At 55.6% G+C, this 27960-nt stretch overlaps 2 protein-coding genes across 5 annotated transcripts in view; both read right to left on the minus strand.

Moving 5' to 3' along the window:
• Positions 1-518: 518 nt before the first annotated feature.
• Positions 519-7958, minus strand: STOML2 (stomatin like 2). The gene is made up of 10 exons (XM_036403202.2): positions 7842-7958; positions 5992-6144; positions 5616-5715; positions 4596-4654; positions 4244-4345; positions 3503-3637; positions 2236-2380; positions 1831-1910; positions 1485-1613; positions 519-788 (listed from the first exon to the last, which is right to left on the minus strand). Exons 1-10 carry the CDS (start codon positions 7890-7892, stop codon positions 657-659), a joined length of 1086 nt encoding a protein of 361 aa, XP_036259095.1. The 5' UTR covers positions 7893-7958; the 3' UTR covers positions 519-656.
• A 123-nt stretch (positions 7959-8081) lies between these two features.
• The window catches only part of ATOSB (atos homolog B), a 38774-nt gene continuing 18895 nt past the window's right edge, over positions 8082-27960 (minus strand). For 2 of the 4 annotated variants that reach the window (XM_036403199.2, XM_054517910.1), the window contains 9 exons: positions 17577-17669; positions 16795-16981; positions 13961-15226; positions 12338-12396; positions 11927-12023; positions 11351-11509; positions 10920-10988; positions 10259-10464; positions 8082-9956 (listed from right to left, as the gene is read on the minus strand). In XM_036403199.2, coding sequence (XP_036259092.1) covers positions 9803-9956; positions 10259-10464; positions 10920-10988; positions 11351-11509; positions 11927-12023; positions 12338-12396; positions 13961-15061 — 1845 coding nt within the window. In that variant the 5' untranslated portion in view covers positions 15062-15226; positions 16795-16981; positions 17577-17669 and the 3' untranslated portion in view covers positions 8082-9802. Of the gene's footprint in view, positions 9957-10258; positions 10465-10919; positions 10989-11350; positions 11510-11926; positions 12024-12337; positions 12397-13960; positions 15227-16794; positions 16982-17576; positions 17670-21609; positions 21708-22504; positions 22715-27960 lie in introns of those variants that run through there. The other 2 variants (XM_036403200.2, XM_036403201.2) reach the window with 2 other exon arrangements.

A 27960-nucleotide genomic window follows, 5' to 3' on the forward strand; every position in this document is an offset into this window, starting at 1 on the left:
TTGTTTTAATTAATCAAGTAATTAATTAATCGACAGAGGCGCTCCCCGTCCTGTGCTGAGCGCTGTGAGGAGCTCTCTGTGGAGAACGCACAGTCACGCACTGTAGGGCAGCTTCTGAGAGCTGACAGAGGAGGTGATGATGAGCGCAGCTCACACTCCCAGAGAGGTGATGCACTTAGAGAGGACCTCACTTCGTGAGGTCCCCAAATTCACAGAATCATAAAATGGTTTGGGTTGGACATCTACCTTGAAGATCATCTAGTTCCAACCCCCTTGCTGTTAGCAGGGACACCCTCAACATGACCAGGCTGCTCAGAGCCTCATCCACAACTTCCCAGAACAACCTGCGTAAGTGCCTCACCACCCTCACAGGAAGAATTTTTTTGTAATATCTAATTTTTCACTCTTGTATGTCACTGCATGTCCACGGGAGATCCCAGCAGGAGCCTGTTGAGGAGGGATGATCCCCCTTTGGCATCGAATCCTGGGGTCAGGCACCCAAGCACAAGGGAACGTGCTGCAGCAGCACTGTTACCATTTATTACATGATTTAAATCCAATACAAAATAGGGACTAAGGGAACAAGAGCGACTGCCTGCAGCAGAACAGGACTGCTGGCAGGCCTCAGGAGAGGGTATGAGATCCTTCCAGCCCTGTTAGCTGGAGCTGCCCTGTTCTGCCTTCAGCACCTCTGTGGCAGAAGAGTGGGAGTCCTCGCGGGCTGGAGGCATCTCATCTTGAGTCTTCACAGCTTGTGGCTTGGTCAGTGTGGTGTAGATCCCCAGGGCCTGGAGGGAATGACACAGTCATAGAGAGGGAAGGAAAAGAGGGGGCCAGGCCCCAGTGTGGTGCCCTCTTCACCTCCCTGGAGCAAGACTCACTTGGGTGAGAGCAAGAACAGCTTGGGCTGGAAGGGGCCTTAAAGATCCTTTTTCACACCCCTCCACACCCCACACTGGAGCAGATTGCTGAGAGCCCCATTCCACCTGACCTGAACACTACCAAGGACGGGGCATCCACAGCTTCTCTGGGCAACCTTGCCAGGGCCTCACCACCCTCATAGGGAAGAATTTCTTTCTAAAACCTAAAATCTAATCTCAACCTACTAATTCAGTTCAAAGCCATTCCTCCTCATCCGATTGTTACATGCCCTTGTAAAGCATCTGTCCACCTTCCTTGAGAGCCCCTTCTAGGTACTGGAAAGTATTACAATGTCTCTCTGGAGCCTTCTCTTCCCCAGGCTGAACAATCCAAATTCCCTCAGCCTTTCCTCACAGCAGAGCTGCTCCATCCCTCTGATCACCTTGGTGGCCTCCTCTGGGCTCACTCCAGCAGGTCCCTGTCCCTCCTGTGCTGGGAGCCCAGGGCTGGATGCAGTGCTCCAGGTGGGTCTCAGCAGAGCAGAGCAGAGGGGCAGAATCCCCTCCCTGCCCTGCTGCCCACGGGGCTCTGGATGCAGCCCAGAACACGTGGGCTGCACTGACCTGTGCAACCATGTTGGTGACATCGCCGGTGTTGGCGGGCAGCAGAACAGTGTTGGAGTCTTTGGCAATCTTGGAGAAAGCGTTCACGTACTGCTCCGCCACAGACAGGGAGGCAGCAGCATTGCCATGCTGGGGACACAGGGACAAGTCACATGCCACCAACAGCTCATCCCTGCCTTTGTCCCCAGCCCACCCCACCCCAGTCCAGCAAAGCCCCTCACTCCCTGCTGCTGCCAAAGGTGCCAGGGAGTGTCCAGGAGAAAGCCAGGTGCCACTCTGCTTGCAGTTTGACCTCCCCCAGTGGTCAGCACCAAAGCAGCGGCTGCTCCAGGTAGCCATCACTCACCTGCTGTGCCAGAGCAGCTGCTAGGAGCTGAATTGCCTCTGCCTTGGCTCTGGCCTTGACCAGCATGGCATTGGCTTCTCCTGCAACGAAGCACAGCAGGGTGCACATCAGAGTCATGAGAAAGCACTTGCAAGGACTGAATCTCGACCATTTCAGGGAGTGAATCAAGACAATTTCAATGTATGCATGGTTGTCTCTTCCTCAACAGCAACACTATCACAAGCCTCCTGCTGCCAGGAGGCTGGGGCAGGGCAGCAACATCAAATGGAGCTCAGCCTGAGGCCCTAGCAGGAAAGGATCACAGTGGCTGAGGAAGCCTGGCTCACAGTAACACATTCTCCCCCCGCAGCACCACCCCTCAGTCCAGAGGGCTACAGAACCCCATGCTTTAGCCCCAGGCAGTACCAGCAGCTTTGTTGATTTGTTCAGCCTTCTCAGCTTCTGATGCCAAAATCTGGGCCTGCTTCTGGCCTTCAGCCACGTTGATAGCTGACTCCCTTGTCCCCTCTGACTCCAGCACTGTTGCTCGCTTCCGTCGTTCTGCCTCCACCTGGGAACACAGGTCAGACACCAGCCTGCCATGGCTGTGCTGGGGAAATCCCATCTATGGGGCAAGGACATGCTCCTCTGTTCTGCTGGGGGAAGCATGGCTTAGCAAAGCATGAAAATACAGCTACAGAACACTGTGTGGTCTTGGCGAGGGCTGGTTCTGCTCTCATGCCACACAGCCCTTCCCAGCCCCATTCCCACCTTAGTGAACAATTGCTTCCCCCTCCTCCTCTTCCAGCCCAAATATTTGGTGTCCAGCTTTTCTCAAGGGGAGAACTTCAACTCGGAGATTTGCTTCCCCACAGAGCCCAGTAGGGATTTTAAAGGGACCTGGCAGGGCTTGTATGTTGCAGGCAGTGGCCAGCACTACAAAAATTATGACAGGAGTTATTTATTCAGTAGCTGTATGTCTGCAGCCAAAGTGCCCTCCTGATGTAAGGGCTGGGTGCTGCCAGCTCTGGACAGGTAACAATAAACCATAGCCTGTATCAGCAATAGTGTGGCCATCAGGACCAGGGATGTGATTATGCCCTTGTGCTCAGCAATGGTGAGGCCACGCTTTGAGTCTATGTCCAGTTCTGGGCACCTCAAGAGGGACATTGAGGTGCTGGAGCATCCAGAGAAGAGCAATGGAGCTGGGGAAGATTTGGAGCACAAGTCTGATGAGGACTCCTTGAGAGAGCTGGGGATCTTTAGTCTGGACAAGAGGAGACAAGGTACTGAGAGAGGACCTTATCATTCTCTACAACTACCTGGAAGGAGGTTACAGTCACACAGGGGTTGGCCTCTTCTCCCAGGTAGTCAGCAACAGGATGAGAGGACTCAGTCTCAAGCAACACGAGCGGAGGTTTAGGTTGGAAATTAGGAAGAATTTCTTTACAGAAAGGGTGATTAGACATTGGAATGGGCTACCAGAGAAGTGGCAGTGACACTGTTTGTGGAGATCTTTAAGCAAAGACATGGCACTTGGTGCCATGGTCTGGTTGACAAGGTAGTGTTTGGTCACAGGTTGGACTTGATGATCTGAAGTCTTTTCCAACATTACTGATTCTGTGATTCTGTAATGCAACATAGAAGAGGAGGCCTCCCTCTTGTTCCAGAGCTCCCTCCCAGAGAGCCTCACCTGCATCTGCATGGATTCCTTCACACGTGGGGGCACGTGGATGTCCTTGATCTCATAGCGCAGACACCGGATGCCCCAGCAGTCTGAAGCCTGGTTGATGGCATCCACGATGCTGGCATTGAGGGACTCCCGTTCCTGGATGGCACAAAAGAAATGGCAGAGACCAGAGAAGAGTGGCTTAGTGTGAGAGAGGTGTCAGGAGGGAAACAGACACCTCCCTCAGAGACCAAGCTCTGCCAGAAAAAAAACATCTCTACAGGTTTCAGGAAGGGTTAGGTGCTTCCTGCAGCTGTTGAAGAGGTCACTATCCCTAGGGAGAGCAGTGCCCCACACTGAAGCTGCTGGGATACATCTGGTGTACATCTGGATACAAGAGAATGCCACCAACTCCAGTTTCTTCCCAGCAAATGCAGTTCAAGGATTACAGTACCCCATGACACAGGTCAGGGATATTCATCACTGGGGCTGAGTAAAGAGTCACTGACTCAAGAAAGGCAGCTGGACCAGCTGGGTCTGGACACATACCACTCATCATCCCCTCCAAATAACCCAGGGCAGGGCAAAAAATAGCTCCTGTTAAAAAAACAACTGAAAGAAGACCCATCTCCAAGGATTCACCAATAGGTCAACTGAAACAGAAGCCATAAGCTCTCTAAGAAAAAGGTATCTTGCTGTTAAGCACATCAGCCCGGCCATGCAGGCTGTCCTGGGATTTTGGGAGACACTGTCTCCCCAGCTCACCCGGAATACTCTGTCAAGGGAAAGCTTTCCAAGTTCAGATCTCATAGTAGTCTGGGCCAGCTGGGTCACTGCGTACTCAGGATCTTCCACCCCATAGCTGGCCTGAAGAGCAGAAGCACAAAACAGAGTGGATAGGGATGCCAAGAGGGACCCTGAACAAGACAGGAGAGACAAACAGAGCTAAAGCGAGAAATCTGCCAGACACCCCTGCTGAAAACATGGAGTCTGGAGCCTTGGGAGGAGTCAGTGCCCAGCCCACCTGCCAGGCAGGACACAGAGGCTGGAGCACACATTTTGGAAGCAGGGAGTGGGCAGAGCCAGAAGAAAGGTGCCCAAGGGGCAGGGATGGTACCTTGTAGGGATCCATAACCCGCAAGTAGAGCACACCATCGATCTGCAGGGTGACGTTATCTGTCAGGAGAGAGCAACAGAACCTGTTCACTGAAGCAGCACAAACAAGACACAGAAACCCACCCTTCCACAGCACACCCTGACATAGCTGCATGGCACAGAAGAGGATTGGCTGAAATAGATCTTCTTATCTAAAGGCTTTGTAAAAAGGACCTTACGTTCCCTGGACAACACTGTGATGTTTTAATATGCAACAGGTCTTGATTTTCCCAATAGAAGCATTTCACACTGTAACTCTTGTAAATAAAGACTTAAGGAGGAAAAAAACAAAATAAACCACTTAAAACTGGAAATATAACAGAGCTGTCCATTAACATCACATCCATTAATCTGTCCTAAAATGTTTTTAACAGAAACAGAATTTTCTTTTGTGGTTCAATACAGAAAAACACCTGAAAAATTTATTTCTGGCAAGGTGCATTCAACTCAGGGAGAAGGGGCAGCTGCAGCCCAGAGGGAGCAGATGGAACCTCCTGGGGTGCCCCAGTCACAGCAACAGCCTTCCAGTACCTAAAGAGAGCTGGAGAGGGCCTTTTCACATGGATATGGAGGAATGGGACAAGGGGGAATGGCCTTAAGCTGATGGAGGAGAGGCTTAAATTGGATGTTAGGAAGAAGTTCTTTACTGTGAGGGTGGTGATGCACTGAAGTAAGTTGCCCAGAGAGCTGTGGATGCCCCATCCATGGAAGTATTCAAGGCCAGGCTGGACAGGGCTCTGAGCAGCCCAGCCGAGTGGAACATGTCCCCTGTCCGTGGTATGGGGGCTGGAATGAGACAAACTTTAAGGTCCTTTCTAACCCAAATAATTCAGCGATCTTGTGATTTTGTGGCCAAGCCTGGGTGCCAAGGGACAGGGCTGAGTGCAGGAGCTTGGGACAATTCCACTCATCCTCACGTTGTCCCTTGCTCACCCCAGATGCAGCAGAAGGAAAGGGGCAGGACACGGAAGCTGTTCCTCACCCAGTGTGACAGCTGACTGCTCTGGGACATTAATGACGATTTCTTTGAGACTCTGGACGTAACGAATCCGATCCAGGAGAGGGATGAGGAAGTTCAAGCCCTGGGAAAAGGGTGGGATTAGATGGCTGATAGAGTAGAGAGAGTCATGCAAACAAAGCCCATGCCATACACTGCAAACACGTTTTACACACAAGGAATTTCAGTTACTCAGTGCTTTTAACATCCCACCAAGGAAAATTAGTCCACAGGCAGCCAAAAGGATTTCAGCCTGGGAAACTGAGCCCACCACCCCTCTTGGATCCTCGTGCAAAGGACGCGCCTCGCTACAGCTTTAGGAACCTGCTGAATCCAGAAGGGGAGAAAAGCTGCTCCTTACAGGCTCGAGGATTCGGTGGAACTTGCCCATCCTCTCCACCACCCAGGCCTCCTGCTGCGGCACAAAGAGCACCCCGATGTTCATGGGCAGCCCGGAGTTCCAGCGGCACGGAGCTGGGGCCAGCCATGCCGCACGCTTCAGCTGCTGGGAGTGCTGGGGGAAGGACATGGAGCAGGGCTGAGACCGGCTGCTGGCACCTCAGAGCCCAGCTCCACACCTGATACCCCCTCTGGGCTCATGACCAGGACACCAGGGCAGGAAACAATGCCCCAAAGAAGCCCATGCTGTAAGGGTGTTCCCACAGGGATGATGGGTGCCAGGGACAGTCTTCTCCACTGGTGCAGGGGGGCTCACTCCCATGCCAGAGCTTTCTGCACGTCTCCACTTCTCTCACATCCACCTTGGAGTGGGGAATAAAGCCTCCCTCCAACCATAATGCCAATGAAGGTATGTGCACGTGGGTCTCTCCTGCTCCACTCAGTCCCCATAACCCATTCAGGCCCACTCCCCCACGTCAGTCCCAGGCCACCCCTTCCCAACAACCTGTCCCTCCCAAGTTCTGGCTGCCTCCAGGGCTTCCCACAAAGAGCTGTTTTGTCCGAGCATTCCCTCACCCTCCTCCCCATGGATCCTCACTCACACAGCTTCCCTCAACCTCCCCCCATCCCAACCCAGCTCACACCTCCACAGCCCCACACATACACTTCTCCTACAACCCAGCCCCACCTCACCACTCCCCATGTTCAGCCACCCCCACCAGTCCTCCCCATACTCATTCATCCACAGCCTCCTTTGCAATGCCGTCCCTGTACTCCAATCCCTGCCCAGTTCACCACCACCATCCCAGCACTTCTGCAGACCCCCAACACCCCCCCAAAGATCCCTCTCTCTCAATCCCCCTCGTACCCCGACTTGTCCTCTGCACCCCTCCCTCCTCACACCTCCTTCTCTGCCCAGCTCCTCACCATGCACAGTATCCCTCAAACCCTCAACACCACCACCTCACTGAACCCCCTCTCCTGAGTTACCCCCTCACTCATTTGTCCTCTGCACCACACCCCTCTCCCTCCTTACTCTCTATCCCTGTGCATCCCCCTGCCCACACCCCAGCTCTTCCCAGCCCCAAGCACTCCCCCACTGACCACCCTCTTCAACCTCTCTGTACCTGTCCGTTCTCTACATCAGCTCCCCGCCCTTCACCTCTAACCCTGCCCGACTCTCCCCAGTCCCCCCGCTGCCCCTGCTCAATCCCAAACGCAGTGTCCATTGCCCACCGCACCGCACCCCTTCCCCCGTCCCTGCCCAGCTCTCCCCCACCGAACCCCCACACCGCCAGCCCTTCACCCCAAACACCGACATCGAGCTCCCCCCGACTCTCTCTCAGCTCCCCGTACCCTTTTTTTTTTTTTTCACCCTGCCGTGCCCACACGGCCCTATTCCTGCCCAGATCCTCACCACCACCCCAGCACCTTCCCGGAGCCCCAACACCACAGACCGCCGCTATCTCCTCAATCCCTCGATTCTCATTTGCCCACAGCCCCCTGTGACCCCGTACCCCCAACCCCTTCTCAACTCCCCCTCACCTCCTTCTCGGACCCGCCACTAAACCCCACCTCCGACCCCCCGTGCCCGTCCGTCCTGTGTCCCCCCTCACCGCTTTACCCCATCCCTGCCCAGTTCCCCCCAACACTTCCCAGACCCCCAACACCATTCCCCTCCTCCTGGTGCCCCCAGTCCAGATGCCTTCTCCCAGCCCCTCCAGCACCCGCTACCCGGACCTTCCCCACGTGGGCACCCCCCGAACGAGAAGTTCTCCCCGTTCCCTCTCCACCCGCCCTCGTTCCCCGCACCTGCAGCAGCCCGAGGCCGGGCCGGGCCCGGATCCCCGCCCGCGACAGCATCGCCCCCTCCGCCCGCCCTGCTCGGCGCCGCCGCTCCCGCACTCCCGGAAGGCCCCTGCGCCGAGCCGCTTCCGGCTGCGCCGCCCGGATCGGTCCCCCCGGCTCCTCCGACCGCGGCCCCCGGTTCCACCCGCCCGGCTGTCCGCGATTCTGCACCGCCCCCCTCAGGGCGCGGCAGCCCCCGTCTCGTTCTGGAGCTCCAAACGGATGTTTATTAAATTAGAAACGAACACGAAAAGTACCGGCACGGCCTTTGCGAGCTCGCAGGGCCACGGCGAGAGGGCTAGCCCCGGTGACCTGGGGGCGAGGGGGACTCCGGTGTCATGGCGGTCCCCGAGAGCCGCTGGCCAGGGCAGTGGGGAGCGGCCCCCGGTGGGAGGGGGGTTTAGATCCACGGCTTGGGGGATCCAGGGCTCCGGTGTGAGGGGGGTTCAGATGCACGGCTTGTGGGATCCAGGGCCCCGGTGTGAGGGGGGTTCAGGCCCCCACTGTGAGTATACGGGCAGGTTCAGGCTTCCTAACCCCAGTGCAGCAGGGCCAGAGCCGCTCGGCCGCACTCGGGCAGGGCAGGGCAGGGCAGGGCAGGACCTGGCCCCCACAGCCCCAGTCCTGGCCCATCCCCACACTGAGCGCCCCGCGCTGGGGTCTCAGCCCTAGCGGTGGGAGCTGATGTGCCTGTCCCCATCTCGTTCTCTGACAGAGGAATCCCCGCAGCCTGGGCTGGCAGGGGAGCCTTGCCGAGACCCTCAAAGGGCAGAGAGGTGATACAGACAGGGAATGTGCAAGCTTGTTTTACCCTTGGCCCTGTCCCTCTGACTGCTCCAGTCTGGATTCTCCCAGTCCTGCTCTTGAGGAACCAGCCCAAGTCCCAGAGTCCAATTTCCTCTGTTGCTTCCCCGTATCCCCACTTTTCTAAGATGGGGCTCCTGACCATCCTCCAGCTCCTGATCACCCTGCTGGCAGACTCTGCCCAAAGCTGCCTCCTACATGGGATTCACCCCACCCACAGACAGTGCAAAGTTCCTTTTTTTTTTTTTTTTTTTTTTTTTGGCAATCTTCTCAGATTCACAGCTCACGTGCTCTGGAGGCTCTTGCCCAGAGGGCTATCCCCATATTCCTGCAAAGACCTCCAGGTCCCCATCCACGTGGCAGCTGTGTCTCTTACCTTCAGGAACCTGGCAGTGGCCACTCCCTTGACAGCCATAGGTCTCTTGGGGTCTGGCTTACCCTAAAAGACTCAGAAGATAAGCACAGGCCTCTCCAAGCTGCTTGGAGTTGGGCTGGCCCTGCAAAGCTGGTGCCAGCGAGGCTCAGCCTGTCAGTGGGCTTTTAAGACACCTCTGATCTGGGAGCTGCACCCTGTGTAAGCACTGGGTCACTCTCCCTTCCACTGGCTGAGGCTTCCCTGTCCCTAGTCACCCTCACAGTCCCCACAGCCCTGCCTGAACACAGGCAGCCTGGTGCAGGCAGGGCTGAGGGGAAGAACAAGCACAGCACCTCTGATCCTCTGCACGAGCCTCCTCTGCGCTCCCAGCAACAATAAATACTAATAAATACAAACTCTTCCACACTTTCTGCTCCCAGACCTGAGACCAGGGTGGTCTCACTCACAGCTCCAGTCCATCTCTTCACTCCACACCCACCCACCTCAGCCAACAGCCAAGTCTCCAAGCTGGGAGCAGTGCCAGCAGAAGGCTTGGGCATGTCCCTGGAGTGCCAGGGCTGCTCCTCAGCCCCTGCCCCTCTTGGTGAAGTGCCCTGGGTGATCCCAGCCCTGCTGCAGAGCGTGGTGTCCATGCTGGTCAGGAGGGTGGGTGTTATGTCAAAGCAGTGCTTGCTGGCCCTTTTCTCTCCCCAAAGTGCTGGGCTGGAGGCTCCCCAGTGGCCCTGGGGGCGGGGAGTGAAGGAGGTCAGGCCCGGGGTGAGTAGCAGGGGTTCCGTGGCATCTCTGTGAAGGATTTCAGTTCGTAGGGGATCCCCGAATCCACCTCGATCGACTTGCGGGAGAAAAGCAGCCGAATGTCGTCGTGAAGGTAGATCTTCCCTGACTTGGAGCTGTGAAACCTGCATGGAGACAAGCAGGACAAAGGGACCTCAGGCTCCCCCGATAAGGGCAGGGCATCCTCAGTGAGGGCACAACCCCCTTGACTACTTTGGCCCCTGGCCAATGTGGCCACCCTCTGGTTGCCTTCAGAGGGACAGAGACAGCTGCCCTTGGGCAGGGTGGCAGCTCCAACCTCCCCAAAGGAGCAGCTGGTCCCTGCTCCTCCCCAGTCCCTCCTCCTGTCTTGCAGGCTTGGGACAAGACAAGAGAGGAGCCCAGGGATGACCTTGGGGCAGGTGCCCATCCCCCTGGCATGCTTTACCTTAGATGCATCAGGTAGCAGAGGACCCTGCGGGGTGGGCTGGTGCCCAGTGGGTCACTGGGGGCCACTGTGGACCCCTCTTCCTCCCCCACGGGCACCAGGAAGATGCGATGGCGTAGGAAGGTCATGTGGTTGGCCGGCATGTCCTGGAAGTCGTATGTCACCAAGAACATCTTCACCACAGTCTTGTTGGGGTTAAATAAGGTCTGGGGGCAGAGGGGTAGGGGGTGAGACTGAGAAGGATGCAGGGCAGAGATGTGGCATCTGGGAGCAGAAACTGCTGGACTAAAAATCCAGAAAGCCCCACAAAAATCCTAGAGGGCTTAGCCTGAATGCCATAGCTCTTTCCACTCACCTTCACACCTATGCTCCTCTTCCATCACATCCCATTCCCACTGCACATACGCACTTTTCTGCCAAAACCCTCACCCACCTCTTCCCTTCCTGATTCTCCCATCACCTTGTCTCCTTGACAGCACCCTAGGTACCCTATGCTCCCCTCTGCTATGCTGTCTTGGTGGCCATGCAACCTCTCTGCAGGAGACACCCCTTCTAGCTGCTGCCTTGCCTACAACATCATGGAGCATTTCCCCCCCACCCCCAGCAGGGCAACCAGAGCCCAACCAGCCCCATCCCAAGTGCAGGCCAGGGAATGACTCACCACTTGGATGGTTCCAGCTTTGGGGACACTGTAACCCTTCTTTCCCAAGGCCTCCAAGTCAATCACTCCCTGGGGCAAAATAAACAGCGTGTGAGAGAGGGAGAAAGCCAAGGGAAAGCTGGGAACCAGCACGGGCCTGAGACTCCCTTGCTGGGAACACTTGGTACAAGTCAACAAGAAGACCCCCAGCTCAGCCCCTCTCCAAACCAGGAGAAGAAACTGAGAGGTGGTGACAAAAGAGGTGATGACAATGGCAACCATGAAGCAGCAGAGCCTGTATGTTCCCTCTTCTTTCCCTTTTTTGGGTTAAAGACTGCTCCTGGCACAGGCAGCCATCTCCATTAACAGGTGGTTACTTGAGCCACCCTCTACAGCGAGGGGCTGCCCCAGGGTGTCAGGGTACAGCCCCCCAGCTCCCCACATCCATGTACCAGGAAAGGCGAGGGCACGCTGTGTTCAGAGATGTCAAAGTAGGTGACGTCGACAGGCAGGGTGACATGCTGGGGACAGTAGGAGCCACTGGCACCGATCTCTGCCGTGAAACCCTCGATCCTCCCCGATGGTGCAAAGCGCCCCTTCAGGATGGACTCCTGAGAGGGAGGGAAGCGTTAGGGAATCTCAAACACCAGCCCTACCCCCTGCCTCAATGCTCTAGGTGAAGTCATTCCCATCTTCACTGCACCCAGCTGCCTGCTTGCCCTTGTGTGCCCAGAGACCTCATTCTGAGACAGACCCACCCTGAACTGCTGGAATAACACCAACCATCTAACAGGGAGAAGCAGTGAAAGTGCCTTGGCTCAGCCTGACAGCACCTCTCTCAGCAGGTTCCACCCAAGGATCTGCTGGCTGAGCCATGCTGCTGGTGGGTCTGCGTGGTGGCGACTGCACGCCAGGCCTTTTGGGGACAATCAGCCCAGCCCCACATCAGGTGCAGTCTCTCACACTCATTGCTAGCCCTGTGTGGAGTCCCCGGGACCCACCTCCCCCCAGCAGAAAGGCACCATTACCTCAAAGTTGCCCAGCAGAGCATGGCTGACAGTGGTGGTGGCCCAGGGCACTGTGGGGGACCGAGTGCCCCTCCGGAGGCTGGTCCGGAGATGTCGCCTTGGAATGAGTAGAGAAGACTGGTGTTGGAGTGAAGAGCACACAGCCCTGGGTTGTTCATGTCCCTGGGATGTAGATCCCCCTCCAGGTCCCCCATACCTTTGCTAGAGGTTGAACCCACTTTCCTACATCCCAGGGGAAGAAGAAACACCACCCCCCACCCCAATCTGCAGTCTTATGGAGGGGAGGTACATGGGCCAGGGCAGGGCAGAGGACTCAAGCCAAGGTGAACCTCCCATGGGGCAGCAGGGCACTGAGGTGGGCAGGCACCCTGAGCCTCCATGTCCATCCCACAGGGCTGCCAGGACACTCACGATTTGAGACGCAGCCCACTCTTCAGCCTCCTCCCGACCGCAGTGCAATCTGAAGAGCTCTGGAGAGGACACGAAATGGAGAACCATGTTAGGGCAGTAACCCCTGGGGGTGCCATCGTCCCTTGCCCTGCCCCACATTCCCATGAGGGTCCCAGCAGACGGAACAGGCTCCTGTCCTTGGGCAGCCATCAGTGGCCTCTGGAGGAGTGGCCAGCAGGGCGGCACAAGGACTGGGGTGTCTGGTGGGAACATGGGGCTGCCCAAAACCTGAAGTGGCTCAGCTGGGAATGAGGGTCTTGGTACCCAAGGGTACAACACACTGTTCCCTCTTTAGAAAGCAGGTCTCAGGAGCAGCCCCAGTGACAAGACACCTGTAGACAGAGCCATGCAATGACACCCCCTTGCACCTCCCAGGGACTGGTGACACCTACAAGAACACTCCCCGACCAGCCTCTGAAAAATTCTGTCCCCTGGTGATTCATGCAAAGTCCTCAGCAGTGCCACCAAGCAGTGCCACCCCTACCCACAGCTAGCATCCTACAGCTGTGGGGTGGGGGAGTTAAAACCACAGTCACACTGCAGCCTCCTTTTAAAGATGTCCCTTTTTCAGGGGCTTTCCCTTCTGGAAGCCACACAAAGGGTAGCACAACACAAAGGGATGATGGAGCTGGCTGGCATGACCAGGCGGGAAAACCCAGGGAAGCTGCTGGAGGGCTTCACTCTGCAAGGACAGTGCTGGGGACAGCTGGGCTGGGGGACAGTCATGAAAAAGGCAGGCAGCAATGGAGCTGCGTGCCATGGATGGTGTGACCCAGCTCCAGGCAGCAAGAAGCCAGAGTAGCTCTGACATCAGTTCCTGTGGGTCCCCACACCATGGGATGCCCCAGAGAAAAAGAAGAAGGTGCCACGTCTGGCCTGAGCCTGCTGCAGCCTCAGCTGGCAGAACAGGGTGAGGGCAGGGGGCTGATAAGAAGGGCAGGGTAACAAAGGGGGAAGCAGAGGCAGCTGGTAGGGAGGGTTGCAAACCTGACATGTCTTCCCCATTGCTGAGAGCTTGTGGCACCTTGAGGATATGCCACAGGGACCCCAAAATGGCAGAAAAGCCAGTGGCATCTCTGCACACAGCTCTGGGCTCCTTGGTCAAAGCATGTCCAGTCCCACTGCCTGCCACTGGTCACTTGCTCTAATGGGCATCATGGCTAGGAGTTCAAGGCATCCCACACATCTGCCTTCCTCCTCATCAGGCAGGCAGAGGCCAGCCCTCTTTCCAAGCTTGCTGGTATATCATGGCTTAACATGAAGCCATCAGGCACCAAAAGTGGCTTCATGACATATGCAGCTCTCACTGCCATGGGGAGGTTGTCTCCTGTCCAATAAAGGCTCTCTAGGAGAAAAAGCCAGTTGCATGCAGAGGATCCAGTGACTGCAAGATGTCAAGAGCTGGTTAAAACAGACCATGGGTGTCAGGGCTGACTGTCAGCTGCTGCCTTGCTCCCACCAGTACTGCAACTCAGGGACAGGATGGGGCATGGTGCCACAGTGGACCACACTGCCCACAAGCACAGTCCTGAGCTCTGGGCATCCCCAGGCCATTCCCTGCTTTCCCCCAGGAGCAATGCTCACCTTGACTGCAGGAAGCAGGTGATTCCAGAACGGAGCTCCCTTGGCATCGGTGCTGCGGCAGGCTGTGGGCACAGGATGGCATGGCAGGACCCTCTTCTTCCTTGCTGGTGGGGACAGGCTCTCATCCTCAGAGCAGGAGTCGGCCATAACCTCACCAGCGGGCAGCAACTTCCTTTTGGCTGGGCAGGTGCTGCTGAGTTGGCTGCTCCCACAGGGTGTCATCTCCTGGGAGCTCAGGTTGCTGGGCTCAGGGCTGAGCGCTCTCTGTGGGACTGGGGACTCCCTGCACCCATTGGCCACTGCTGGCCCTTCCACTTCTCCACTAGCCCTGCTGGTGTGAGCTGGGCTGCTCCCTGGCTTCTCTCTCTTCCCACCAGGGTCCAACTGGGTTGTTTGTGCAATACTGTGCAATTCAAGGTGAAGTACATTGTGGCCACTTGACGGCTCCCCATTCTCTCCATAGTCTATCGGCTGATCCCCTGATGAGACAGGGCAACTGTCTCTCATGTGCAAAGTACTGCAAGCAATGTGCTGGGGCCAGGAGGAGGAGGAGGAGGAAGAGGAGGAGGAGGAGAAGGAGGAGAAGGAGACATCCTGTGACTTGTCCTCTCTGCTTGCCTTGGGGCTGTGTCTAGGGCTGCCCTCACAGCGGTGCTCCACTACCCGCAGCCCACTGTGGGAGAAGTGCTGGGCAGAGCCACAAAGGGAGAGCTCCTCCACCAGCAGACCATCTTCAAAGGTATCATCATCATCCAGGGAAGGCTGCCCAGGGCCCCCATCCACCCCCCTGTCACCCCAGTGAGTTCGTTTGGGATCTCGTCCCCCCTCCAGAGTTCGCTGCTCGGGGTATCCCCTCTTGACCGCTGGCCGGGTGCCTGCCCGCTGCTCCGTGCTCTCAGAGGAGCTGGAGAGATGGGAGAAGATGGACACCTGGTAAACCTTCTGGCGCTTGATCTCTGTCTCATTGTAGCCCATGAGGATGCTGCGGTGGGTGCAGCACTGCGAGGAAGGCTCCAAGGGTGTCTCCCCCCTGGGCCGGGACAGGCTGGGCTCCGTGCTGCGCTCCGGGGGCAGAGGCGTCTCTGTGTGGATGTGCCGCATGGAGCCTCACTTGCTGGGACTCCGAGCGGAGCCCATGCAGCAGCAGGAGGGGGACTGTAAAGTGCCACAGGTCAGGGTGTAAGGGCAGAGGGTGGAAGCTGGGCCTCCTCTCACTCAGGATCTCTGTGGGAGCCCTCTACTATGAGGTGCTCTGCAGCACAGCATCTGGAAAAAAAGAGAGCAGAAGGATGAGGATCAGCCCCGGATCTCCATTCTCATCCAGGCTTCCAGCTGCAAGGGACCAGTGGGACGTGGCTCTTCACACAGCCCACTTGAATCTCCCTCTCCAGGGACAGGAATAGGAACGAGGCTGATGTGCCTTTCTGGGAAACCCTGATGCATCACCCAGCTGCAGGTTCAGCACGGACTTCCTGGCTCGGGCAAGGAGAGAAGTCTCCAGACAGGCAGGAGACACCTGTGGACAAGTCTGGACAGGTGGGGAGGAAGAGGCCTGCCCTCTGCCAGGGACACGCTTGTGCTGTTGTGGAGCACAGAAGTCAGGCAGGTCAGACGAGTCCCAGGGGCTCAGGCCTGTAATCACCCCTTTGGGCAACAGCAGCAACATCTCCCAGTGCTGGCCAAGACATCCTGCCCTGGCCATGTGCACTGAGGCAGGGCTGGTGCCAGCCCCACAGCAGAGACTGGAACCTGTACAACATCCCTGTTACCTCTGCCAGCTTGGACCAGGCATCTCCAGCACCTCAATCAGCAGCTAGGAGATAGCAGGGTCACCATCCACCCACTCCTGCCAGCTCCAAGGGCCTGCCCTTCTCTGTGCAGCATGGTGCCTCACTTTTGATTTTCAGTCCAGTTTGAGAACTGTGAGAATCCCGTCTACATATTGGTTTGTTTCAGGCATGAAAAATACTGAAATGGTTGCAAGAGCTGAGGAGATGCAGGGAAAGTCACCAGCAGACTGAGGACAAACTGCCCATGACTCGCAGCTCTGCCTTTTGCCTGTCTTTGCAGCTGTGCCTGATCTTGTGGAGTAAGGGCTTAGGGGCAAGTGAGCAATGGGGAAATTTGTTCTCCAAGTGGATCAAGGCTATGTGGAAAATGAGCCTGCATATGCTATTTTGACCCTGCTGGGATATGGAAATAGCAGGCCAAGGTGCTTGAGACCAGGGACTCTGTTTAAAAGGTGTGATAAAAGGTATAACCATGAACTAGAGTATGTTGGGGACTGACTAGCTGGAAAACAGCACAATGAAAAGGGCCTTGGGTGTCCTGGTGGGTGCCATGTTGACCATGAGCCAGCAATGTGCCCTTGCAGCAAAGAAAAACAATAGTGCACCAGGCACAGGATTAACAGCAGGTTGAGCAAACTGATCCTCCCTCTCTGCTCAGCACTGGTGAGGCCATATCTGAGAGAGTGCAAAACAGGGACACTAAAAAAATTAAGGGAATGGAGCATGTGTCATATGACACCTGGGACTGCTCAGCCTGGAGAACAGAAGGCTCGGTGAGATCTCATCTAGATATCTAGATAAGAGGTTCCCTCTGAATATCAGAAAACACCATTTTGTTTAACTATGACCAAGCATAACCAGTTACCTAGAGACCTTATGGAATCTTCATCCTTGGAGATATCCACAAGTGATCAGGACAAAGTCCTGGGCAATGGCGCGAGGTGGGGCTGCTCCAGATAACCTGCACATGTTCCGGCCAACCTCAACCCCTCTGTGTAGCCCCCAACAGTGCAGCCCATCCTGGCTGCCCCCACAGTTACTCACCCCTGCTTGTCTCTGGATCAGCTTCCCTGCCCCGCAGCAGGCGGTCCTTGGCACAGCTGGCTGCAGACGCCTGCCAGTCAGGCACCCCCCAGAAGCGGCGTGGCTGCCGTGGAATGGCTCCCACCATCACGGTGTGCCTCCAAACCTCTGCAACGTCCTCTCCAGCTCTTCAGGGTCCACAGCGGCTCTGAGGGGAAGGAAAGGGGGACATGCAGGGCTGGGGTGATTCAGATGCTTCCTGGGAGAAGGGCAGGAGGGTGCTTCCAGTCTGCAGAGTCACGCAGGCAGGGAAGGCAGCATTTAGGCTCAGCCTTTCCCAGCCTCCCAATCAAAGGCCACATACATCTCAGTCACCTCAGGCAGTGCTAACACATTGATTTCCATTTAAACCACAAATATTTTAAGCTAAGCTGTGAACTCTCATACCTGGCTTGATTTTACATCCCTTTTGCATGCCTTCCTGTATGAAACCCTGTGCATAGGAACAGATTCCTCTTTCTTTCTGGCAACCATTTCATGCCTTGCTTTCCAAGACACTGCAGCAACCTCTGGGCCTCCAGCTAGCTTCTGGTCTCATGTTCACCTCCCCCCCTTCCACCCACAGCACAGGACACTTTCTGGCCCTACAGATAAGGAGAAGAGCTTGGAATTGTTTTCTTCCAATATGAGATGCCTGTCAGGGAAGGCAGAAATGAGGAGCCTGACAGCCCTGAGCCATAATGGCCCCCCACCAGTTCTCCCCAGCACAAAGACAGCAATCCTTTCATGTGCACAGCACTCACCTGTTCAGATGTGCCCTTGATGCACAACAGAGATTTGCAGATGCAACACAGCTCCCCTGTGGTCATAATCCACGGGCACTGCAGCTTTGATGCCTGGAAGAGGGTGTGGAGAAGAGTCAGCTGAAGCAGCAGCTCATGGTGCAACACCTTCAGAGTGTGCAGGAGCTCTTGGGCACCTCCACCCTCAGCACCTCTGCGGCAGACAGCTCATGGACTTCACCAGCCCAGGCATCTCCAGGTAAAGGAGGAAATCATGCCTATCCCTAGGGATCATGCCCTCCCCACCTCCCTCCTATGCATCCCTCAAATGAGGACTCACTGCAGCACCCATCCAGTGGGAAGTCACTGTCTGGGCACCCCAAGCCAACAGTGAGTACTGCTCTGAAGGCTGGAAACAGCAGGGCCAGGGACCAGGCAGATGAACAAAAACCCCAAATGGATGCTCAGAGGCAGCTACACTCAAATGCAATCCCCTTCTGGCATCCTGGTCTGGCAAATTCTGCATCCCTGCAACTTGCACATGGGAAGCCAGCATCAGCTGTGCTCACTGCCTGACCTCACCTGCCCCAGAAAACAGGCTGTTCTTTCACTACATTTCCAGTAAGATTTGTAATTACAGGCTGTCATGACCAGTCTCTGAGAGCTGGACAGCTCAAAAGCCACTACCACTGCTGGGGAAGGGCACTGCCAGCAACCAGCCAGAACAGGACCTGTTGAGATACAACTGCACCCAAGGAGCACTTGCAGCATGACAAACCACGGGTCTAAAACCTCAACAAAAGCTTTTTGCAAAGACCAGCTCCTCCTGGCACCCCGTGAGGTCTGCACCAAAGCAGGTAGGAAAGCAACTGAATGCCCTCAGTTGTGGGTGGATGCTGAAGTGGTAACATGCTGTGCTCTGCCTGCCTGGAAGGTTGCTGTGTCCCTCCTCCATCCCTGAGGGAGCCTTGTACCATGACTTGTGTGGCACTATCAACCAATGGGAAGCAAAATCAGCAACCAACAGCAAGAATCAGCTTGGTGCAGTGAAAGAAAGAGTGTGTCCATGCCAGAAGAAAGAAACAGACAATTTCACCTGTGTCCTTTCATTCTCTTCCCCATGTCCCACTGATGTCACAGTCATTTTCTCCCTGGCAACCGCTGCCTTTCAGGAGAATGGATGTATAAGGACAGGCTGACCTGCTAGCACCACAAACCCCTCCCAGCTGAGCTCTCAACACCAATCATCAGGTGCTGCCAGCACCAGCCACTAAAACAAGGGGCTGCACCATCTTTTGCCAAGCCCGGATACTGTTGTATGAAGCATCATGCTAGAAAATGTCAGCCCCACGCCAGGAAGAGGAAAGTATCACCCAAAGTGTCTCCTAAAAGTACACCCTAAGATCTCCTTGAACATCCTCTGCGAGGAATGCCCAACAGCGTGGATGGGCAGCAGCCGGGGCATAGCTCTGCTTCTCACCCTCCTCGAGGTGCAAGGGGCTGTATCCCAGGAAGGTTCTCTTGGCAGTGCCAAGTGCCTCCCAGGGCAGTTCCTCCTTGCTGAGAGCCCATCCAGCTCACAGTAGAGCTCATCCTCTGACAGCACTTAGGGGAGCCCACCACCTCCCCAGAGAACAGAGTCTGGGACCATGGCCTCCTGCACTCCAAGCAGGCACAGGGAGAAAGCACCTGGTCACCTCTGCCTTCTCCTGTCCTTGAGCCAGGCACCTAATTCTGGCCACACGGATGGGACAGAGCCAGGCCCAGGGCTTCACCAGCTCAGCTGAGCAGCACAGGTACCATCCCTGTGGACACAGCACATGGGGCTCCACGTGCCCACACCAAGGGTTTGGCCCCTCCTAAGCCCACATGATGCTGATTTTTTTTTTTTTTTACAGTGTTTCAGTCCATGCTGGTGCTCTAAGATAGGACTCAAAGAGCTTTGCCTCTTAAGGGAAGCCCACTCAGAACTCTTCCACTCTCTGCCCTGGTCCTGCCAAGGGCCCCTCATTGCTCAGAGAACAGGCAGGGGCCCGTGCTTTTGCCAAGATCTCCCAGCACCTGGATCTGGAGCTATGCCAGGCACAGCTTTCCTCTATTTCTTTGCCTGGGCAAGGGCACCACGCTTCAACACCCAAGAAAAACCCAGTGCCAAATGACCTGCAGAGAGGGAGCGTGTCCCAGGCACTGGGGCAGAAACCCTGTGCTCCTTGGGGACACCGAGCCACCAGAGCCTGACGTGGAATAACACAGCCAGGCCTGGTGGGGTTGGGTCAGGGACTTGGCTTACCTGCTGGTTCCATTCCTATTAGCACATTCAGGGGGAAACCAGGATTAACAGACCATGTTCTCAGTCTGGAGGCAATAGAGCAGGATGGTGAGTGAGGACGGGTTCCTGGCTGGGCAGTGCAGCAGTGGTACCACATGCCGGGCTGCAGCCTGCAAAAGGATCTGTTGCTGTTTTGTGTACTGTGTTGCTGTTCTGTGTACTGTTGAGCTGTACTGTGCCAGCCAGAGAGGAAGCAGGATGAGTGCGGGGCAGGGAAGGTATCTGTCATGAGGCAGAGCCCTTGGGAGCCTGGCAGGTAGCACTGGTAGCACAGCACCAGTGCAAGGCAGAGAGCAAGAGCTGTGCCCTAAGTTGCCACCCTTGTCCAGGGGAAATCCAGTGGCTTCCCAGAGCAGCACTGCCAGCCAGTCAAAAGGGACACATGGCCAGTGGACAAGAAGCTTTGACCTGGGCACTGCTGCATGGGACAGAGCACCAGCCTGGTATCTGGCAGTGCCAAGAGGGGTCTTTGCAGAATTTAGACCACAAAAAACCCCAAACCAATGCCTAAGTCATTTTTGCTGCCTTCTCTCCTGCTTCCTCTCATGGGAAGACAGTGGTGGCCTCACTGGGGGTGAAGCAGGAACCACACAGCCAGGAAGGAGAAGGGCCACCATTAGAAGAGGGCAAATAATCATCCTCAAAACAAACAAGTACAAGGCAAGAGAAGAGGCAACAGAAATTGCTGGAAACAGACTGTCTGGAGGATAAATCATAACTCTATTGGTCCTATCTGAACCCAAGGAGAAGGAAAGAAATCTAAGCAGTGTGAGCACAAACCCAGGAGCTCCCTGGCACAGGCTAAGAGCAGTGCTTGTGAAGTGCCAGCAGGCAGAAAGTTTCCATCACAACCCTGAAGGATGGCAGCACTAACAGCAATGCTGCCACCAGAGAAGGGTTCCTGCACAGTCTGACAGACGAGGCATCTCACCATCAGGAGAGAGACAGACATGTGAGCTGGGGACTACCTCCAGTACTGTAGCAGAGGTGGCAATCCCAGGGAGAAGCTAACAAGATACTAGAGGAACAAACTGTGCCTGAAGGGAAAAATGACCACTGGCCATGGCTCTGTCACTATCCTGAAATTCAGGCTAGGGAGGAAGGAGCTGACACTTGGTGAAAACAAGAGAGAGGAAGAAGGAGAGGGAGGGGGAATGGATACAGAGGGAGGGAGCTTCCTTGCCCCCACTGCAAGGGCAAGTGCTGCTCTTGAGGGTCCTCAGGAGGCCTCCTGCCATGCCAGATTTATGCAGCTGCAGAGCCTCGTTCAGTGTTAGCCCCTGCTAGGAATGGAGAGGAGGCCTGAGCCCAGAGAGGAAGGATGGGGCAAGTGGTACTGCCCATGTCACAAGTGCAAGCTCCTAGGAACCACCAGACAGAGCTTTTACAGAGACAGAGACCCAACACCACCCTGTGCCCACAGCACTGTGTCCCTGAGGTGCTGCTGCTCCCTCCCATCTCCTGGGAGGCGGCACTGACAGGGTGCAGAAGCCCCCAGGAACAGAGCAGCCCTCTCTGCAGTGCATCTTGCTGAGGCTCCAAGCTGCAGCAACCTCCTCAAGGGCTGAGGTCTGCCCAGCAACATGCAGTGCCTCCCCAGCCCTAGCCCCACACTCAGGTGCCGCAGGGACTGAGCCCTTCCGCTCAGCCAAGTCGGGATAACACAATGAAACCTCTCCTGGGAGCTGGGGGAGCCGGAGCAGAGCTCCCAGCCCAGGGACTTACCCCTTCCCTCTGATGCCCCTCGTCCTGGCACGGATCACCTCCACACACCTTTCCCAGGTGCCTGGCTTGCACACGGCGATGCTGACAATAGCCTGTGGCTGGGAAGGGGGGTTTACAGGGTCTGCAGGCAGATCCCACTATGCGACAGCCACCTGTGTAAAGCTTTCCCCCACGTCCAACCCCCTCCCCGCCAACCTCCCCTCCACGCACGGCTGCCCCTCTTCCCAGGAAAGCGCAGTCAAAGAATGAAAAGCAGCTTAAAATCCGGCAGGACAATTGGGCAGCTCTCCAAGGCCGGCAGCACCCCCTGCCCACCCAGCCCAGCAGGTTCAAACCTCTGCAATACAGCCCACAGCCGCCCAGCTCCAGTGTTCGACTGCGAGCCCAGGAAACCTGCAGCAGGCAGGGCAGGGAAATCCCATGCAGCAGCCGCTTACGGGGAGGACAGCCCAGGTTGAGGACAGACCTTTGTCTCTGCCTGCCTGTCTCGCTCGCTCGCTGCCGGAGGAGGAAGAGGGGGGCGGTGGGGGACAGCGAGCAAAGATAACACCCCTAGGAGGGATGTCACAGCCACGTTAATCACTTGGAATTCCAGCCAGCGCGCCGCAAATATGGGCAGCAAATGGAGATGCTCAAAGCTCTAAAATAATTGGATCCTTTCACAAGAGCCGAGCCCAGAATCCAGCACAGGAATTCAGTCCCCGCTGGAAGTCGAGAGATCAAATACATGGAGAGGCAGGCGCAGCACAAGGCAATCCTCAGCCACTGCTGTATCTAGCTCCATAGCCTTTGGCGCTGCTTTAATCTCAGGTGCCTTCCCAGCGGGAGCGAGGGAGGACCACAGCGGAGAGCCCGAGTGCCCAGCTGAGGACCGGCCCCTTCCCATACAACTTACTCGACTTGTGGCAAGGTGTAGAAGCGCTGTCAATGCAAAAGAGGGTTTTGTGAGGGAGACCAGCTGCCTCGAAGCCTTGCTCGACCGGAGGAACGGTCCATGGGATGGAGACCTCTGAAGCTGCTGTTTGGCCTCCGCTGCCCTGCAGGGGATTTGCCTGGCCCGGCAGGATTCCCAGCCCGCATCACATTCCCAGCGAGACGCACACGCGGCACATGTAGGCTCCTGCTCGGCGCCTCAACGGCAATGAAAAGGCACAGAGGCTTCTGCCAGAAAACAAAGAGGCAGCGGCAGAGCTGGGGGTGGGGAAAACTCTCCGCTGCCCAAGAGGATCCCTGCAGAGGCAGCAGGATGCTGCTAGGCTCCACCACAGCTATTCACCCCCGTTAGCCCGAGGTGGCACCTACTTGCCTGACACAGGGAGCTGAGGGTGGGCAAGCCCCTATTCCCCTCCCCGAGGCAGCACCCAGGTTGAGAAGTGCTGGAGGACACGAGCCAGGCCCAGGATAACAGCTGTCCACAAGCAGCAAATTTCTCTGTGCTGGCTCCACATCATAAAAAGCCGTGTCTTTTCACCTCGGGGTAGCTGCTGCACAGGGGAGGGTTCAGCCAGCACTGCACCTGCAAGCCCTGGGGAGACCCATGGCATTGGACTTGGGGCAGCATAGTGGCCTCAGCAGTCACCTTGTGGCAAGAAAGAATGTGAAAGCAAGCCCCTGGCCACCCAGGCACTGGGACATGTCAGCCAGCTCCCTTCCAGCCCTCCTGTCCCTCTTCAGGGGTGGTAGCCTGAGGAACAGGTCCAGGGGACCTCAGCCACTGATGACCCTGCAGACTGGCTGTTCCAGTCCAGAGCTTGGTGCCAACTGAAACCAATGGAAAATTTTCCACCGTGTGATTACCAAGTCACATGCCTGTGCAGCCAGTCATAGAATGGCTTTGAGAAGGCAAGTGGATCTGGCCAAGGACAGGGACCAATTCTGGTCTGCACTGCATGATACCTGAGGTCTCTGGCCATGACCAAGGCACCAATGCACTGACACAGCTCAAGTTCAATAAGGATGTTTGTCCAAGGGACACATTCTCCAGACTCAGTCTGGATGAGGCCCTCACCATTCTAAGTGATATACACATTTTAGCACTAAGAGTCCCTTTTATCTGATCTTCTAAGAGGAAGAATAACACCCTGAAGTTGGTGTCTGCATCAGAAGCCCTGCAAACTGTATACTAACCTGTTTAACTCAACTCCAGTGGTAAGACAATCACTTACAGTAATTCCCCTCCTGCCAGCTCCCTGTCCTGGGCTGTGCACCATGGGAAGCATGACCTAGGGGTGCAGTCTGAACAGCCCAGCTCCTTTTCCAGCACTATTAGCTGGGTACAGAAACAGGAGCCTCTGACACAGACCTTACTCTGGTGGTAAGGTGATGTTATGCAAGCTAGAAGACAACACAGAAATCAGCAGGTGATGGTAGCCCTGTTGCTCCCAGCTCTGCCATCCCCTCTCTTCTCCCTCTATCACCACTGCATACAGCCACAGGGATCCAAAGCCTCCTTACCAAGCCACCTCCTTCTATATCCTGATGCCCTGCAGCCATTCACACTGCCTAAACCCAGATGCACAACACTGTCCCTTCCCCACATCCTTTGTCCTTCCTTCCCCACAGCAGCTGGGCTCTGTACCCCCACAAATGTGCTCCTGCTCATTCCCACCTCACTCTCAACCACCATCAGACCCTGTCCTGTTTCCATGAACACCCAAGGCAAGCCCCCAGCTCTCACCTATGCTCTGTTGCCTCCTGACTGCTGCAGTTCATGCCTCAACTTACCCCAGGCCCCTCCCATTCCCGACTGTCACACACCCACAGCCCCACCAGCCCAAGGCTCCTTGCACACACTCCCCTGATGAATCCCTGATACCCGACAGACCCACAGCACCATCACCTTTCTGTACCTCCCCAAACAGTCACCTGGCACCTCAGGGCAGTGGAGAAAGTCCCAGGGATGCTGAATTGCTCTGATCAGCTCCGAGTGTCAAAGAGGGAGGAGGCAAATGGCTTGCAGTGGGGAGGGCAGCAAGGATTGTGCACTGCAGCATTTGCCCCGTGGGAACTGCCCCTCCCCAGCGCAAGCCCTCTTGCAATACACTTCCCTTTACTGTAAGAGCCCTCCAAGAGAGGTGCTTGAGCACAGGCACTCGGGCTCCTGCTTGGTTACCAAGCTGCAGCCTGCAGATAAGGCTGCAGCAGCTGTGGGGACATTCAGCATCTTTTCCACTCCCTGTACTAGACATGTACGTGGCACAGGGGGAGGAGATACCACACACACACACACGGCTGTGCACACACACCCAGCTCACTCATTTCCAGCTGCAATTTAGAAAGGATCAAGTCTAGCCCAGGCCAGAGTGATGACATGTGCTGGACAGGTGTTTGGGCCACAAGGGTGAGGCTTTGTCCATCTTTGATTTTAAGAAGGTTGACACAAACAAGGGCTACTGCAGGAAAGGAGTATTTTCACCATGAATGGAATGTCCTGCACCTTGTCATAGAAAAGGAAAACCTCTCTTTCCTGTAGGACTGAAGGTGAAACACCCTGCTGGACTTAGGAAAAGGGACACACAACTGTCATCTAAACATTCACAATGTTGCCCATAATGAAGGCAGTGTGACCAGAAGGCCCTAAGAAGGAAAACAAGGGGCTGAGGTGTATCCATTTGAAGGGCAGCAGGAGACACGATCCAGCTCCTATTACACCCCATGAAACTGCAAACCTCCTTGTCCACAAGAGTGAACCCCCCCTGGGGCCCCACAGACAGCAGAGGCAACTAAGTCAAAAGCATCTTCACCCTGGTGGTTGATCCATGCCCTGAGGACAGAGATGTTCCTCTAGACCTGACCCTCCTAGGGAGACAAAGCCTTGAGAAACCGAAGAGCTCTCCATGGCCTACCAGAAACCAGCTCATCTCCTGCCACACAGCATTGCTCCTGCAGCTGGGAACAGACCTCAGGGATCTCTTGGCCCAAACCACCAGATCCTGCTGCTCCTGATGTGCAGGAGGGTACTGTAACAGGGATATCCAAGTAAAGCCAGCATGCCCAGAGCAGCGTTGAGTTACGTGTGGACTGCCAAGGAAGGGAGAGCAGAGTGCACAGGGACCAGGCAGCCCAGTGTCAACAAGCCCAAGTGAAAGACTGAAAGGAGCAACTTCAGAAGGGATCTGGGGACTAACATGGTTTTTGAAAATGTTCTAGACCTTGAAAACTCACATGAAGGGAGCCCGAACTTCCACCCAGCCTCTGCCAGATGAGAAAGCAGATGTAGCTACTGCTGCAGGTCAGCTTAACCCAGGCACCAAGGCTAAGGCAGACCCCTTTGTTCTGGTTCATTACTCTTGCAGATAGGATGGGCCAAACACTGTAAACACCCTCTGAACACTTACACACCAGACATGGGCTTCTGCAGCATCAGACACCAGGTCAAAGCTCAGAGACACAATAAATCACAGAGCAAAGTTGTTCCTGAAGACAAGGCTCATAAGACTGCCAGCAGCCAGCCTTGCAAAAGGACAGGATCAGGAAAAGAGCAGCCATGAGAATAAAAGGTTGGCAAAGAAACAGAAAATACTGGGAGCAAATAATTCTTTCCAGACAGTGCTTTGGACTCATCTCAGCATCCATCTGCTGAGGATGGTCAAGCAGCTGCAACCTTTAAAAAAAGCTACCAAGTGACTTCCTTTCCAATCACCACTATCTCTGGGACAGGCACCATGGGGAAGATAAACTTTCCATCTGGAGGGCTGGAGGCCAGAATCCTCACGAGTCTTCCAAAAACACCAGCACCCCCCTACACATCACAGCTCTGTGCTTCCAGCAGAGCAAGGAGGATGCTTTACATCCTGTGCTTCACTGCCCACTGGTTTCTTGTGCTCTTGTGGGAAGGAAATAATGCAGACTTAAAGAGAGATGGGTGCTCCAGCTAAGAGAAGCAGGGACAAGTGAACGAGCTGAGGAATGCTCCTAAGGCAGTTCCTCCATCTCTCACCACACAGATGAGTCCAAGTGAGAAGAGGACAGACAGAACAAGACCCTGAGCCCTCCACATACCTCCAAACTGGTCAATCCAATAGTCCATGAGAAATGACATTGCCAAGCAACCTGAGAACTGCAGAACTGAGAAACAACAGTGGGGAGAGACCTCAGAGAGTTTGGGTCCAATTATGTTAACAGAAGGGCCAAGTTCAAGCAAACTGCTTGGGGTTTGCCCATGCCAGGGGCTGAAAGTCACCAAGTGTGGAAACTGCCCCCCTTCTCTGGGCCCTATTCCAGAGTCAACTGCCTTGCAGGGAAATATTTTTCCTAATATCTAATTAGAATTTCCCTCACGTGAAATTGCTTCTCATCCTGCCCCTGGGCACTTCCCAAGAAAGCCAAGCTGCAAACCCACAGCTTGCAGCAGCAGGAGGAGCCCCCTTCACTGCCTGCCCTCCCCCAGGCTGCACAAGCCCACCACTCTCAGTCTCTGCCCACAAGAAGCCAGAGCTCCAGCTCATTACTGCAGAGTGCTGGAGCCTGCTGGGCTCCATCCTGCCCAGCCAAGGGTGCCACCAGGGAGGATGGGAGGTACCTGCACTTGCCTACCTTGGGGATGGCGAAAAAAGAGACTCATTTCAGCCTGAGATCAGCAGAAGCTGCTTGTGTTCAAGTACCTGATCCTTGCTCTGGTTGGTAGCAATACCAGTGCCTGCTGCAACACACCTACATTATTCTAAGACAGAATTCCCAAGTACCTGCTCCAATAAGTTTGGTCCTAGACACAGAGATCTTTGGTTGTGCTGCTGTAGCACTGATACCAAGGCTGCCTCCACCATGCCCATGAGAGACCTGTCTGCAGGAATGATGAGCAGAACAATTAGGAGTCCAACTCAGCAGAGACCAGCTGTGCTAGATGGAAACCCAGCAGTCCAGAGCAGGTCCCTTGATGAGAGAAGCAGCCATCTGCAGCCCTGCAATACCCTCAAGGCTCTGCAGCAGAGCCCAGGTCACACAACGGGTTTTGAAGGCAACAACCACCCAAGTCCACAAATCTCCAGTGTATTATCTGCATCCCAGCTCTTCCTCCATGCTGTCTTCACTCGATCCAGAGCTATTTGTTTATCATTCTCTTCCCCAACAAGTATCATTCATTTTCCCATACTGCATCTGCTCTCTCAGACAATTGGGCCGGATCTGACCAGTATAGAGACTTGCTCAGCTTGCCTAGGGCTGGCTGGACACCCCACTGCCTGTGTGAGGATGAAGATTCACTGGAGGCAGGCATACCTGCTCCCTGCACTCCCTTGCAGTGCTCCTCTTTGGGAAAGCCTCAGCACCAAAGATGCCCCAAGCCTTCCCAGGAGTTCAGCATGTAGCTAAGATCCTGGCCTGCTACCAAGGCACAGGCATTGCCCTCACCTG

Source organism: Molothrus ater, chromosome Z (genome assembly GCF_012460135.2).
Source record: "Molothrus ater isolate BHLD 08-10-18 breed brown headed cowbird chromosome Z, BPBGC_Mater_1.1, whole genome shotgun sequence".
Classification (NCBI taxonomy): domain Eukaryota; kingdom Metazoa; phylum Chordata; class Aves; order Passeriformes; family Icteridae; genus Molothrus; species Molothrus ater.

Excerpts from the sequence above, each read along its gene's own strand:
- STOML2 (XM_036403202.2), bottom strand. The coding sequence starts at position 7,892 with ATGCTGTCGCGGGCGGGGATCCGGGCCCGGCCCGGCCTCGGGCTGCTG. Across the intron at positions 6,145-7,841 it reads CCGGCCTCGGGCTGCTGCAG|CACTCCCAGCAGCTGAAGCG; the intron begins GTGCGGGGAACG and ends TCCTTCCCCCAG. Across the intron at positions 789-1,484 it reads TCACCAACATGGTTGCACAG|GCCCTGGGGATCTACACCAC; the intron begins GTCAGTGCAGCC and ends CATTCCCTCCAG.